This window comes from Equus przewalskii, chromosome 20, assembly GCF_037783145.1.
Source record: "Equus przewalskii isolate Varuska chromosome 20, EquPr2, whole genome shotgun sequence".
NCBI lineage: Eukaryota > Metazoa > Chordata > Mammalia > Perissodactyla > Equidae > Equus > Equus przewalskii.
In genome coordinates this window covers 41623623-41638587 of record NC_091850.1, presented here as the reverse complement: position 1 = coordinate 41638587, position 14965 = coordinate 41623623, and the positions used below count along the sequence as shown (strand labels likewise).

Below are 14965 nucleotides of genomic sequence, written 5' to 3'. Positions count from 1 at the left end.
AAATCTCATCAGGGTATGGATGGAAGAAGAAGATCCTCTCAGCCGGTATGAGGACATTAGCTAGCTTATATGATTCTAGGCATAAATAATATTAAGGTATCTGCCTCAGGGATAAGCTTAATATACATATACGAATAAGTTATAATAAATAAATAGGTGTTTTTTTGTAATTGTTTCTAGTAGGAATTAGTCCAATAAAGTGTCAAGAAACACAAAAGGATTGAGATTTTACTATATCCACGTGCTAACAAGTTAGCCTGCTACAATTTTACGGATGCTGGCAGAAGTCCTAAAACTCCTGGATTAGACACAAAGGACTTTTATTACTCATGTCACAGCATATATTATGAGCTCTTATTAAGAACAGCCTTAGACAACAGAGTGTCCTTCTCCAGAGCGGAGGACAGATTTGTTTATTACCCCATATAATAAATATAATGTCTACCTCTGGGTGGAAGTCCAGCCTGATTTTCTTGCACCCCATTATAGAATATTGGGATTACCTAATTTAAGATTATTCTGCGGTGAGGCAAACCCACTGCACACCCAGATTGCACCTGGGCCACTCCATGTCACTCCCTTGAGAATCTGGAGTCAGAGGAATCAGAGAAAACATGAATGTTCATACTGCTCCCCATGTGATGAGAAATTAAGTCATTTATCTCTGACCCAGGAGTATTGAGCCTTCTGCTAGTATCTATAAAACTGTCAAGATGAACAGTTTAGCATGTAAGTAGGGTATAATCTCAACGTCAAAATGTGAATGCTATTATTCCACATCTTCGACAACTACTTGTTGTTGAACCATTGACATTCCCAGATTTTGTTTTTATTTTTGGCCAAAGGAATGCATGTAACTATTACATTATTGTCTTTTCATTTTTATGATTAAGATCATTAACAGTTTTGAACATTCGTATGTTTATTTACCATGTTTCTATTTCTTTTCTGTCAATTACTTATTACTATCCTTTAACTGTTTTGTTTCCTAAATGGAATGTTTATTTTATTTTGTGAGATGTTCTAAATGTATTCATGATACTAATCTTTACTTGTTTATATATATGGCTATATCTTACCCCAGGTTATGACCTGTTTTTAAATTATGTTTAGAAATCATTCGATGCAGGAATATAATAATTTTAATATTATCACATGTTCCAATATTTTATGAATGTGATGTTTGTATATTTTATAAGAAATCCTCTCCAACTCCAATTTTACAAAATTAGTCCACTACATTTTCTTCTAAAATTCTTAAAATGCTACTTGTTCAAGTGGTTCTTTAATTTCTGCATAATTTATTTTTGTGCATGTGTTTAAGGAATTCTAATTTTAGTTTCTCTACATATATAGCTAGTTGGTCCCTTTTTATGTACTTTTTGGATTATCCTTCTGACAATGGTTAAAGATGTTACCTGTGGGGGCCAGCCCAGTGGCTTAGAGGTTAAGTTCACAGGCTCTGCTTTGGCAGCCCGGGGTTCGCCAATTCCATCCGGGGCGTGGGCCTATGTTGTGGCAGGAGTCCCACAGACAAAGTACAGGAAAATGCATATGGATGTTAGCTCAGGCCCAATCTTCCTCAGCAAAAAGAGGAGGATTGGCAGCAGGTGTAAGCTCAGGGCTAATCTTCCTCAGAAAAACAAAAAGCAAGAAAAGAAATGCTACCTTTGCCTTCTGTCAAGTTCATATATTTATATATAGATTTAGATATCTAATCATTTTATTTCAGCTCTCTCAATTTGTTCTCCTCATCTATTTGTCTATTCCTATACTACTACATATTTAAGGAGTATGCCATTGTATGCCAGTCTCAGCATACCCATAATCCACAGCAGGGCTGGGTCAGCCCTTGTGATTCTTATTATAATTGCAAGATGCCCTTCAGCCACAACTATCAGGAAATTTTGAAAAAAAAAATATTATTCACATTTCTTGGAAATTACAGGGCACCCCTGGGGCCACACAGTAAGGTCTTGGGTAGAGAGAGAGAAAGAGAGAGAGAGAGAGAACATATGGGCCTGGGGTTCTGCTTTTATTGAGGTCAAGAGTTGGGGCCTAGGGTATTGTGGGCTTGCTCTCTTTTGGAGTATTTAAAACGTGAGAGCAGGAATTTAAAGTGCAATAAGAGAAAAAACAAGTGGCCCAAACGGTCAGGTATCAAAATCAACCAAGAACTCTAAAGCAAAGGAGTCTATTTGGTGGGGCAAGGGGGAAATGGGGCTGGCTGTTTTATCTAGTCATGTGGCTGGCAATGTGTTTATTCAAGATAGCCATCTTTGAAGTGGATGCCTGTTGGAAGTGGCTGCTTGGCAATCAAAGCTTAAGTCAGGCACTTGCCTTCCGAAAAAAAAAAAGGAAAACCAACTTTCAGGGCTTGTACTTCATTCATCTTTATAATGTCTCAATATCTGTTAGGAAATGCCTCTTTTCTTCTCTTTCTTCTAACTATACACCTTCCTCATAATCTTTTTCAATACATTCTTGCTTTCTTAATACTTTACCATTTGCATTTTATTAACAAATTATTGAATTCAGTTTATGATTAAAATTATATTTACCTTACAGATTAATATGAAAACTCGAGTATTCCGATTCACTAACATAGATATTCTATTTTTCTGGTATAGTTTTATATTTTAAGTAACATTGCTTTTTATAATGATGAAATTGAACATTACTTATTGGATATTTTTTCCTCTAATGATATTAGGTATTTTATTGATTTATTTTTGCATTTTAAATTGTATCTGACTTGCTATTTATTCATATTTTTAAAAATAGAGGAAATCTATTTATTTGGGGTATTGATTAGTATTCCAAAAATTTGAGAATCTATTCTATTATTTCTTAAGATGTTTCCATAGATGCTCTTAAATTTTCATATAGACAATTTCATCATCTGTTGACAATGAGAATCTTGTGTTTTGTTTCTACTTATTATTGTTCTTATTTGTTTTCTTCATCTTTTTGAATTGAGGAGGACATTCAGTACAATGCTGATTAGTTGTAGTGACTGACGTTGTAGTAACCTTATCCTGAGACCAGAAGAATCGACCAGCTGAACCTGTCAGAAATTGCTGATTCTTAGAAATGTGAGCTAAATAAATGCTTTTTATTTTAAAACACCAAGTTTTGGATTTGTTTTCTTTTTTTAGTGATAGCTGTTTCTTATGAATCAATAGCTAAATATTTCTAACTTTTTATATCAAACTTCCCATCTCATTTTGAATTTGGTATATCTCTTGTAAGCAGCATATAACAATATATTTTTTTAAATATAATGAAATATCGTTGCTTAGGAATGATACTTAATCCGATTGTGATTATGGTATTTTGAACTAATTTCTACTTTTTTTTTCATTTTCATGCTTCTGCTTTACATCTTTTATTCTCCTTTCTGAGCTTCTGTTCTATTGATGAAATAAGCCTTATTATTTAACTTTCCAAAATCTTTCCTTGCTTTGGAAATGACAGATTCTTATTCAGTGTTAACACTTCAAGTTTTAACATACGAAGTAAAACATTAATAAAATATTAAATAACATATGAAATAAAATATTATTAGTTTATTAATATTAATTGTGTTTTTTCTTGTCTATTATTTCTTGCAGAGATCCTGAAGGCCAAGGTTGATATCATATTTGCCAAAATTTTAGTAGATAAAAATAAAAAGTTTTTCCTTAAGTATTGGAAAAGGTCTTTAATAACTGTCCTTCCTTAATTCCTGATAGTTTACCACTTTTAACTAAATATAAAGTTGACAATAGGAAATTATTTTCCTTCAGTATTTTGAGGATATAATTTTTATCGACTTCTGTCACCTATTTTTTTTGAACCAGGAACCTACTTTAAATCTAACTCTCATCGCTTTTTATTATTCTGCCTTTTCTTTTTGATAGTTTTAATTTTTTTAATTTAAAAAAGTGTTCTTACAATTTTTCTTTATTTTAATCTATCTGAGCTTTGTTTGCTTGAATTAATGAATTTTACATTTGACTTGTTAAATCTCTCTTTGCATCCAGTCTAGATATTCTACTGTCTATTGATTTTTATTGTTCTCTCTCTGTATGTGTGCATGTGAGTATACATATACATTCACAAGTACATTGTACATGTACAGATCTTCCTCGACTTACGATGGACTTAGATCCCAATAAACCCATCATAAGTTGAAAATACTGTAAGTTGGAAATACTGTAAGTCGAAAATGCACTTAGTATACTTAACCTCCCGAACATCATAACTCAGCCTAGCCTACCTTAAACGTGCTCAGAACACTTACATTAGCCCACAGTTAGGCAAAATCATCTAACACAAAGACTATTTTATAATAGAGTGTTAAATATCACATGCAATTTATTGAATACTGTTCTAAAAGTGAAAAACAGAATGGCTGGATGGGTACAGATGGTTGTAAGTGTGTCGGTTGTTCACCCTGGTGATCACGGGGCTGACTGGGAGCCTCAGCTCGCTGCCCCTGCCCAGCATCAGGAAAGAGTACCAAATTCATATTGCTAGTTCAGGAAAACATCAAAATTCAAAGCAGAGTTTCTATTGTGTGTGTACTGCTTTTGCATCATTGTAAATTTGAAAAAATCATTAAAGTGAACCATTGTAAGTTGGGGCCCATCTGTATATATGTGTATATATGTCTATATACAATTAAATTTTAAGTATATGGATGTAAATTTATATCTATATAGTTCTCTATATATCTAAATTTATATATATTTCTATACATAGTGTTATATAATTTTCTACATATTCATAACTGTAGTTTATATATAATGTGTATACATACATGTGTATTCATAACTAAATTTTAAATTTTTATTTCTGGATATATATTTACATATAGTTATGTATATAAAATTAAATTACCAAATATTTTCATATAGTCCTATGCAATTTTCTATATACACAAATACTATAGTTTTATTTTGACAATTTTAAAAATTATTTTCATACAAATTTGTTTTATTTCCTTGTTGTCTTATTTCATTTAATCACTTCTTGGTCTTTTTTGTAAAGATATTATTAATTTTTTTTAATTTTGAGAACTTTAAACATACTTATATTAAAGTGTTTTTGTCATCATTTATATATTTTGTACCATTCAGAGTGCATTCATTTTCTGATTTCTCATTTCATTGACCTTCTTTTAATTATTTGGTTTTCAGGCTTATCACAAACGACAATATGTATTTCTCTCTCTTATTTTGGAAATGTCTTCTTCTCTCCACTCACTCTTTGCCACACAGCAATTTTAGAAATGCCACTAAACCAGTGGCTTCCCGGTCACTCATCCTGGCTTGAAGGTGCTGTCTACTTTTTACTGTTCCCAGAATATGCAATTCTTGTAAGCAGTGAGCACAGAAGAATAATGGTTTTAATTTTTTTCTCCTAGATTTCTTTGTTTATGTTCTGGAGCACATAAATATCTATTAACTCATATAATGCAATGCTCAAGCTACCAAGATCTAGCAGGCCTGGATTTGCTGACTCTTACTCCTTTGTGCTTTTGTTCTGGTTGTCTAGAGAAGTATTTGTATATGCAGGAACGCATATATATATATATATGTATTTATTTTGGTATGGCTATTCCACTTTTAATTTCATTTTTATACATTATTATCCATAGCTGCCTTGTGTTTGGAGAAAAGCTCATTTTGACTTAAACACTTTCACATATGGTATCATTAATTCTCGCAATGCTACAAAGTGGGTATTTCTAACCACAATTTATGGACGTAAAAACTGAGGCTCAGAGAGGTTAGGAGGCTTGTCTTATCTAGCACAACCAAGTCTATTTACTCAAGCACATGTTTTCAGCTAGGTACTGGTATTACTGTTTCTCAGAAAATTGCTGTTTTTGCTATCTAAAAGAAATTATTTCCGTGTTATTTAAAATTTTGTCAGTTCTCAAAAATTTAAAAACTAGTCTTACAAAATGATTAAAACATCTTTTCCCTTACACAACTGTCCATAGGCCTCTCAGACTTGAGATGGTGCGGCTGATTTAAAAATTCATATATATGGTTAAAATAAGTGTTAAGAAAAATTACATCAGCATTATAAACCCTTTTAAAAGTATGTATATATTTTGAGGGGAATTTCTTAAATATGAGTTCACAGCACTGGTTATGTTGTCAAACTACTGAATTAGGACCTTTTGAATATATTCATTAATTAAATCTACATATTCCAAATGTAATCATCTTGAATGAAGAAATTTTAGTCACTCAGGTAGGGTTTTAACAACGGTAAAATTCTCTTGTTTTTCTAAAATACTTTTGGAGTTATATAGGTTAAATAGGTTGATTATAATATATCTTTAAATCTAAGTCAAATTTTCATTATACCATCAAATTAAAATTACTTTAAAAATGTAAAATAAAATCTTTAATGAAATGGAAAAAATCGAACTGAAATATAAGTATGGGTATCTAGATGTGATCTTAATCTACAGAATGTTGAATACTCCCCAAATTATGTAATTATTTGAGTACAGGAAAATATGAATTCATTTTTTACATATTTAGTATAGTTAATTATATTAAGTATATTTGAAATTATAGAATAGGATGGTCAAATGTAAATAAATACATACTAGTCAATTAAATACAATTTTCACACACAAACACGTATTCCCACAAGGAGCTGACCACAGGGCTAGTTGAAACAAGAGCGGCAAACAAGCTTTGTATTTTCATATAAACTTTGTAACGGCCACCCACAATTTGTTATCCTTGTTATAATTTAAAGAAGCTTAGGGATAATGGGAAAAATGTTTTAGTGGGCTGTCATTTAGTGATATTATTTTTCCTTACATTTGAAAATGCTTCTCCATGAAAGGTACAGAGAGGTAATTAAACGCTTACTCTAAAATATATGCACCATTGTTTCTTTCATGTGATTCTGAAGCAAGCGTTAAGTCCCAAATAACAGCATATTCATATAAACATGATCAAAGATAGTTTTGGGAAGAAGAAAATTGATGCTAACCAGAACACTGCACAGATTGAAAGGCTTAATCTTCCCCTTATGTACAGAAAGTAAATTTACACAACCTTGAGGAATCCACCAAATAAGAAACCTAGACCACAATGAATCTTTTCTTCTTATTAAATTCTTGTGTTCTTTTTTCCCACACAATACAGAAGGTTAAACAAAAAGAATTCAAAAATTTCCAAAGCACTCCGCAATTATGCATATTTATCTACCCATATTTTGGAAAATATTCATAATAACAAGAGGAAATATAATTTGTACCGCACATCTTGATAGCCTTGCTAATGCAAGATGATTTCAAACATTGCATTTCCTTTCCTAACTGTCCCTAGGACATATTTTTCATTTTTCCTAATTTAAATTTTTTCTACCTCCTAGCAGTTGCAGCAGCTCTCATCAACATGTTTGTCGGCTAAGATTTCTTCTAAAATTTGCCCAAGAGCATATTACATGTACATTTCTTGTTTAAAGGGATGCTTCTGTATAAAACTCAATGAAAGCTATTTGTACATACGGCTCAATTTTAAATACAAGCTATTCACAGATCATAACACATTAACATCAAACTGACTTTGAATGCTGACTTGCAAGCTGTTCATGGAATATAAGAATAAGACAGAAGTGATCAGATCTATTCCGTATCATGACAGTAAAGATACCACAGAGACCAAAAGATATAGGTATTCGTCTTCACCTTCATTGTCCTTTAGAGTGAAATTTGGGTTTATAGACAGCCGTTCATCAAGAAAGAAGTTAAACCTCGGTCCATTGGCAAAATCGTCTTTATCAGTGGCACTGATGGTATGAATAACCTAAAGAAAAAAACAAATACTAAATAGTAAATTTAATTTGGCTTACTATCTTGATTTTAATTATAACATTTTCAAGTGTTAACACAAAAACCTTTTTAAAAGACCTCTTTATCCACTTTGAGTGTTTTCAAATTTATCTATTAAGAGTACCAGTTAATTTGCTCTCCCTTGCATTCCATTTTAGGAAACATATTATGGCACAATTTATAATCATCCGCACTTATTTTCTAGCACGGCACAAACATTTATATTTTTCTCCTTTATCACTCAGTACCTTGGGGCCAATTTGTTGTAAGATTTTGTAGGAACACCTGTTTGGGGAGACATGAAGTATTGTTTGCACAAATATAAATATCCCAGAGTTGATGCATAACAGCCTTGCAGTATATGCTGGTCTCAGTCAGTAAATGTGAAAGCAGTGGAGGCATATTTTTCTACTGTTTCAAGGGACCGTTGAGATCATAATCCAGCCCTTGTATTTTAGAGATGAGGAATTTGAGTCCCTGAAAGATTGTGATACACCTCAAATCTGTAAAATAGTGGCAGAGGCAAAACTATACCACTCAGAGCTTTTTCCAATACTTCTCTTCTCTAGAGGTTGAGAGAAAGCAATTCTGAAATTTGAACTTTACGCACATTAAGGAGCAGAGAAAGTTAGACTATATAAAGAAAATATTCCAGGTGGCATAAGAGCAGAACACAAATTCCAATAGCTATAGCCATTACGCTCTTAAAAAATAACTATCCAAACAGATAAGCAAGATAATATTTTCCTCTTTTAAAAATTAGTGTCCTACTGCTTCAGTGTCTGCTTTCCAGGTTTTCTTTAGAGAAATTCAAAACAAAGAGAGGTAAAATAGAGCCATAAAAAATAGTATCCCATATATGTGAAATATAGTATGTCCACTTCACAAACTGACATAATTTCTAAGACCATTTTATTTGATTTCAGCCCATTTCAATATTTTACAAGTGAAATAATCCACCAGAATGAATCATAGTTAAAACCTAAACTCCTCTCCATGTATTGAGTCCTTTAGTTAGTGAGGAGAGGAGGAGGAATATAAAACCACTGAGAAGCAGTGGTCGGTGAGAATAAAAGACCAGAAAGGCACATGTTTTCATGAAGTGAAAGTGAAGAAAGTCCTTCGGGATACGGACGTGATCAATTTCCTCCATACATTTACATAGCTCATTCCTTTATATCCTTTCCACCACGGCTCAAAATTTACTTTCTCAGCAAGAGATCCTGGGTAAAAGGCCCTCCCCACACATCTCCCAAGAAGTCTCTATCCCTCTTCTCTTGAGTCATTTCCCTCTGTATTACTTATTTATGAGCTGAAAATTTACACATATGCTTATTGTTTGGTTTCCTTGTCATTTAAAGTACAGGTAGTCTCTGGATCAATGTTTTTTCCGTTTATTGGTTTAGACTCTGAGTAGGAGAATAAATTGATGGATAATCAGAAGCAATTGGACCTTTTTCTCACAAGCGCATGAAAAGCTCCGTAAAGTTCAGAGTGTGCATGATCTGAGCAACATACCTACGTTCTCCACATGTCAGTTACGTAATATAAAATTAAACTAAAAACAACATAAATTTTCAAGATTGTGTTCAGGGTTAGGTAAAATAAATATAGATTCCTCTTTTGGAAAATAAATGTCCTCCCACCCCCTCATCATTCATTGTGATTCTCCAATTTGCAGTTCTATTTTCTCCATGATACCTCATTACAAACTGACACGTGCAAGTTCACTTCTTATCCTAGAAGGTAATTGTGGATGGGATTGGTGGAGAACAATTAATTTAAATCAACTGAGCTATTTTATGTTTCCTGTTATTACTTCTTTGGGACAATCCTTTTCTTCTCATTTCAAAGTTAGTTTATAAGTTATTTTGAATTTTCTTAATATTTTTATAAACATGAGCTTATTCTATTTGTTAAACTCAAATATAATTCATATTGCATTGTGTTTACTGTATTTCTGTTATTTTTAGCACAAAAATCCTTTCCATTATTACACAGGTAATTTCAAATCTGCAGTTACCAAGAAGCTCACTGATGGCCAATTTCTCTTTCTCGGAAAGAGTTCTCAGTCTCATCTATACAGCAAATGATGAGTTGATGATACTACATTTTGTTTATGAGTGAACCATCCTGAACTCTTGTAGAATTGTTGGTCATACACCTATAATTAAATATTTTTCCATAATATTTCTGAGAAATGCTTCCAAAAACCTAGAATGTTGGTCTACTTTTATCTAGAACTCTGATATATTCTCTTGATGAGGAAGCTATATGCAATGTTTCTGTTTTTCTAATCACTTTTTCTCTTTTATTAGGAAATAGATTTCCGTTTATTGTTTCCTCAGACTTGTATTAGGAAACATACCTAAGAAGTTCACAGGTTTATGATTTTTAGAAGATTTAATCTTTGGGTAGATATCTAGAGCAGGTCTCCACCATCAATATTTTCTACCCTATTGTCAGAATTACGATTCATCTGACTGTGCTCTCTGCGCTCTCTGTGCCGTTGCTTGTTGATGTACAATCCATAACAATTTATTTTCTGACTCTTATTCCTTCTAACTGAACTTAGATGTCTTCTATCATATACACATTATGTAATTAGTGCATCAAGTGTATGATTATTTTGAAATATCTGAGAGGAACACAGTTACAGATTTATTCTACCAAAGGGAGAAAGAAATCCAAATTGATAGTTGGTATTTATAAATAATTGCCAACAGAATTTTTTGATAATGCACATTAATAAGGATTGACTTTTGGCAGAAAGTGATTAGGACCAATTTTGTATTTCTTTTTTCAAATAAATTTATCCCCTTTTTAAAATATGTTTTCCATAGTCTATTACTTATAAGCTTCTTTATTAGGAAAAAAAGAAATACTGTCACAAATTTACACAAATTATGTGGTCTTCTATTAGGTAAATGAGCTAGTCCTAACTAAACATTTAGATTAAAAAGGAAGTTCTATAGAACACGAGGTATTTTCTTTAAATTAATCAATGAGTTTCTTTTATAATATAATCTCAAGTGGAATCATAAATTGATTTGCTGCTAACTTTTGTTAGTTAAATGAGCTTGATCTTTGACATGGTGTAAAACCTCTACGGATTTAGTTAATTTTTTTCATACAAAGTTGTATCATTAATAATTGGATGTGATGTGAGCAGAGGCTTGTGTTAGGTAATAAAATATTTTTTATATGTTATGCTTCCTAAGCTTACTTCTTAAAAAAGCGGTAAAATTTAATATGAATAAGATAGAAAGCATTTCCTTCATTTATTTTTCAAAGTTTCCAGGTGTGGGCACATCACAATTATTTTCAATTCACTTTATTTTGGGAACTGACTTCAAATTTCATGTGTGCGTCATTTTCTTTTTAATATATTTTCATGAAAAGTGCCTAAAAGATATTTTTCAGAACAGTAAAATATATTGACTCAGAGAAATATATTGTTGCAGTTTATGCTGATACCTGCATTGACCTGAACTCGGCTGTTCTATGTGTTCTAAATCTCTGCTTTCATAAAAGACCAGTCTCTGCCATTGCCACATGCTGTTATGTTTAGATGCACAGCATCCATAATAGAAATGTCTGTGATTCTAAAGCAATTGTCATAGAAAGAGGAAGTATGGTACAGCTGGGCAGTACAAATACGCTTCAGAAAACCCACTCCACAAATTATTATTTCAAAAGAATTTCTTATTCCCACTCCAACAAAACACACAAAGGTTTTCCAGAAACGCTACCAACAGAAGGTTAAATGAGCCAAAGATTGCAAAATTAAGCAATAGAAACATTCAGACCATTTGTTCTGTAATGAGTTAATCAGACAAAATGATCAGACTGATTGGCAATGATTTGTTTAAATAGGGATGCAATAAATAATATTTAAAAATGAGTCTTTTATCTCCTCAATAAAAAGTTTAAATTAATTTTCGTGAAAGAGTTGGAAACAAATGCTCAAGCAAAATAAAGACTGCAACTATCTTGTAATGACATCTAAAATCATACAATATTAAAGACAGCAATGATACTAAATAGGAATATAATTTTCGAACATAAAAAGAAGTAATCACATAACTAAATCTATATATGTTAGAACTTAGTGGTGCTAAGTCTAACGATTACTTTCTGAAAACAGTAACAGTTATATAAATAAGAGAGAAATACATTTAAATAGTTAATGGGGACCCACAGGAGAAAAAAGAGTTTGTCACAAATTTAGCCCTCTCTAAAAGTGGAATGACTTTTCATGTGAGGAGAATAAAGTAATCCACATTTAAAGGAATTTGAGACTTATCTAGTCATGTACTCATCTAATCTCAGGTTTGGAAGAGCCCTGAAATGTTGACAATTGTTCATTTTAGAGATGAAGAAAGCACTTGTCAATGCCATATAAATAATTTGTCAGAAATGCTACAGAGTTTAGGTGGTCAATGTAGAGGGTAAAACAGAAGGACCCAGGCTAGTAATGTCACACTGAGAGGAGAGCATGGCCTAGAGAGAATGTCTGAATAACTTTCACATGAGCAAGAAGTGGGCAATATGGGAGGTCAGTGGAAATAGTCAAGGTCACAGGCCAAGAGGAAGACAGTGCAATCCAGAAAACTAAAGCTGGCATTTAAGATTCGGGAGCAGATGCTGACGTCAACAGGAGAAACATCAGCTGACTCAAGAACAATGGCTGAGTACCATTGGCCTAGATTTTCAGCAATTTCACCTACAAAGTTGGCTGTGGATTAGCAAGTGTGCATCACTCTTAATACAAAATCACATTTTGTCTTTGAAGTTTTGAAATTACCTTGAAGTCAAAATAAATTATTTATTTATACAAATTTTCAAAAAAGAATAAACTATCTAAAAAGAAAACATCTAAAAATGGCTGGTGTAATCATTAGCTTATGTTTGGACTTTTAATTTTTTATATCACATTTCAAATGATCCAGTTTTGAATCTTTTGAATAACCTATGAACCAAAGAAATAAAGATTCAGTGAAGAAAAGGACTTAAGTTTACTAAAGATTGTTATTTATAAATCAAGTAATTACTATTTAAGAAAGGTAACATTTACTTCTAGATATTTTATTCTATTAATATGATAGTGAATGGTATAGTGTTTAAGTTTCACCTTCTAGATTTTGGGATATAAAGAAATATAAGAAATACATCTATGTAGATCTTATATTTAGCAGAAGTGTTCATTTCATTCCTAAATTCTACTAGTGTATAGCAGTATTATCACTATTATTGTTAACGGATGTTGAACTTTACCAAAAGCTTTGGCTTCACCTATAAAAATAAATTTTAATTTTTCTCCTTTTCATTTTAAAGTATTATTTCTGGTGGATTATCTTTGACAATATTTTATTTATGATATTTCCATCTATGTTCTTGAGAAAGAATATCTATAATTCAGATGATAGCCTCAGGTTTTGATATCAAAGTTATGTTGTCATCATAAAAGTGAGTGGAAAATAGATTCCTCCTGTTTTCCTTTTTGATACAGTATATTTTCATTATCATTCCATTTAAATATTTTAAATTTTTATTACTTCGTTGACTCACAACTTATTTAGAAGTGCCTTGCTTTATTTCCAATGGACATTTTTAGCAATATTTTGAGTTAGTTTCTAGTTTCATTTTGTTTTAATAAAGAAAAATATTGAGGCCAATCCTTTGCAAATTAATAAAACATGTTTTTTGGTTCTGTATATAGCAAATTTTTCATCAATGTTTTGTATAAATTTTGAAAGAATGCATAATCTGAAGCAGTTCAGTACAGTACTCTATATTTGTTAAATGGTAAAGTTTGTTAATTGTGATATTCAATTTTCAGTATCCTTACTAAAATTTTATGTGAATATTCTATCAGTTCCAGCAAAAGCATACTAAAATTCTCAACAAAATAATGGGCTTATCTATTTTTCTTTATATTTCTATCAATTTTTGCTTTGTTCATTTTGAGGCAATGTTGATAAGCATATAAAAATTTAAAATTGTTATTTCTACCTGCTACACTGTTTTGATCACAATGAATGTGCCTTTTTATATCTAGTAACTTTTCCTTTGATAAAGTTTGTCCATGTGTGTGTGCAGTTGGGTGAGTATGTATATAGCAATTATTCAAGTAGTTGTTTGGTGTATCTTTCCATACTTTTTCTTTCAAACTTTTTTCTTTATTATATTTATTATGCATCTCTCATAAACAACATTTAATTGACTTTGTTCTTATTTATTTTGACAAAAGGAGTATTTTAGTTTGAGTATTTAAGTGATTTTATTTTAACATAAATACTGACATATACTTCTTTAAATTTACATCATTTTATTTACTTTTTATTTTCCCCATATTCTATATTTATGTCTATTTGTTGATTTTTTTAATAAAAAAATTACCATGGCATCTACTTAGCTATTGTAATTTTGTGTAATAAAACTTTCAAATTTTATATTGTCTATTATGTGTTAAAAGACAAACTATATCTTAACAGCAAATATGAAAATTGACCATTCTCACTTTGAGCTTTGCAAAAGTCACAGAACTTGATTATTTTGGATTACTTTAGAACTAGTAAATTCATTATAAACTTCGTATTTTATTAGGATTACATTTTAGTTTTGAAATATGCCCTTCTAGAATCCTTGAAGCCAAGTTGTATATGAAAAGCTTCTTTTGCCTTTACCTTTGTGTTGTAAAACATAATAAAGTAGAATAAAGTCACACACAACAATTTTGCAAGTGTGAATTATTTTAAAAATAAAAAATATTTTATAGCTTAATAAATACAATTAAGCTCAAGAAATAGAACTTTAAATATTGCCTTCTTTAGGATTAAGTATTTTTATTTTCAATTTCTATTAACTTGTTAGTTACATTGTCTTTTACTAATTTTATTACTTAAACTAGAAATTACAGCATGCATTCTTGACACATAATATTGATTATAAATTAGTAGTTTATCAATTTCCCTCAAATTTAAGGAGTTTAGAATATTTTTCCTTATTTATGATCTCTTGTTGCCCTGTATACTATGTATATTTTAAATCCTGGAATATTTCTCTCTTTTTCTTTTGTGAGGAAGATTGGCTTAGGGCCAATCTATTTTG

At 31.2% G+C, this 14965-nt stretch overlaps 1 protein-coding gene across 10 annotated transcripts in view; it reads right to left on the bottom strand.

The window, feature by feature from the left end:
- The window catches only part of CDH18 (cadherin 18), a 905084-nt gene that overhangs the window by 24040 nt on the left and 866079 nt on the right, over positions 1-14965 (bottom strand). For all 10 annotated transcript variants that reach the window (XM_070587164.1, XM_070587159.1, XM_070587166.1 and 7 more), the window contains one exon: positions 7709-7826. In XM_070587164.1, the coding sequence (XP_070443265.1) occupies positions 7709-7826 (118 nt within the window). The remainder of the gene's footprint in view (positions 1-7708; positions 7827-14965) is intronic.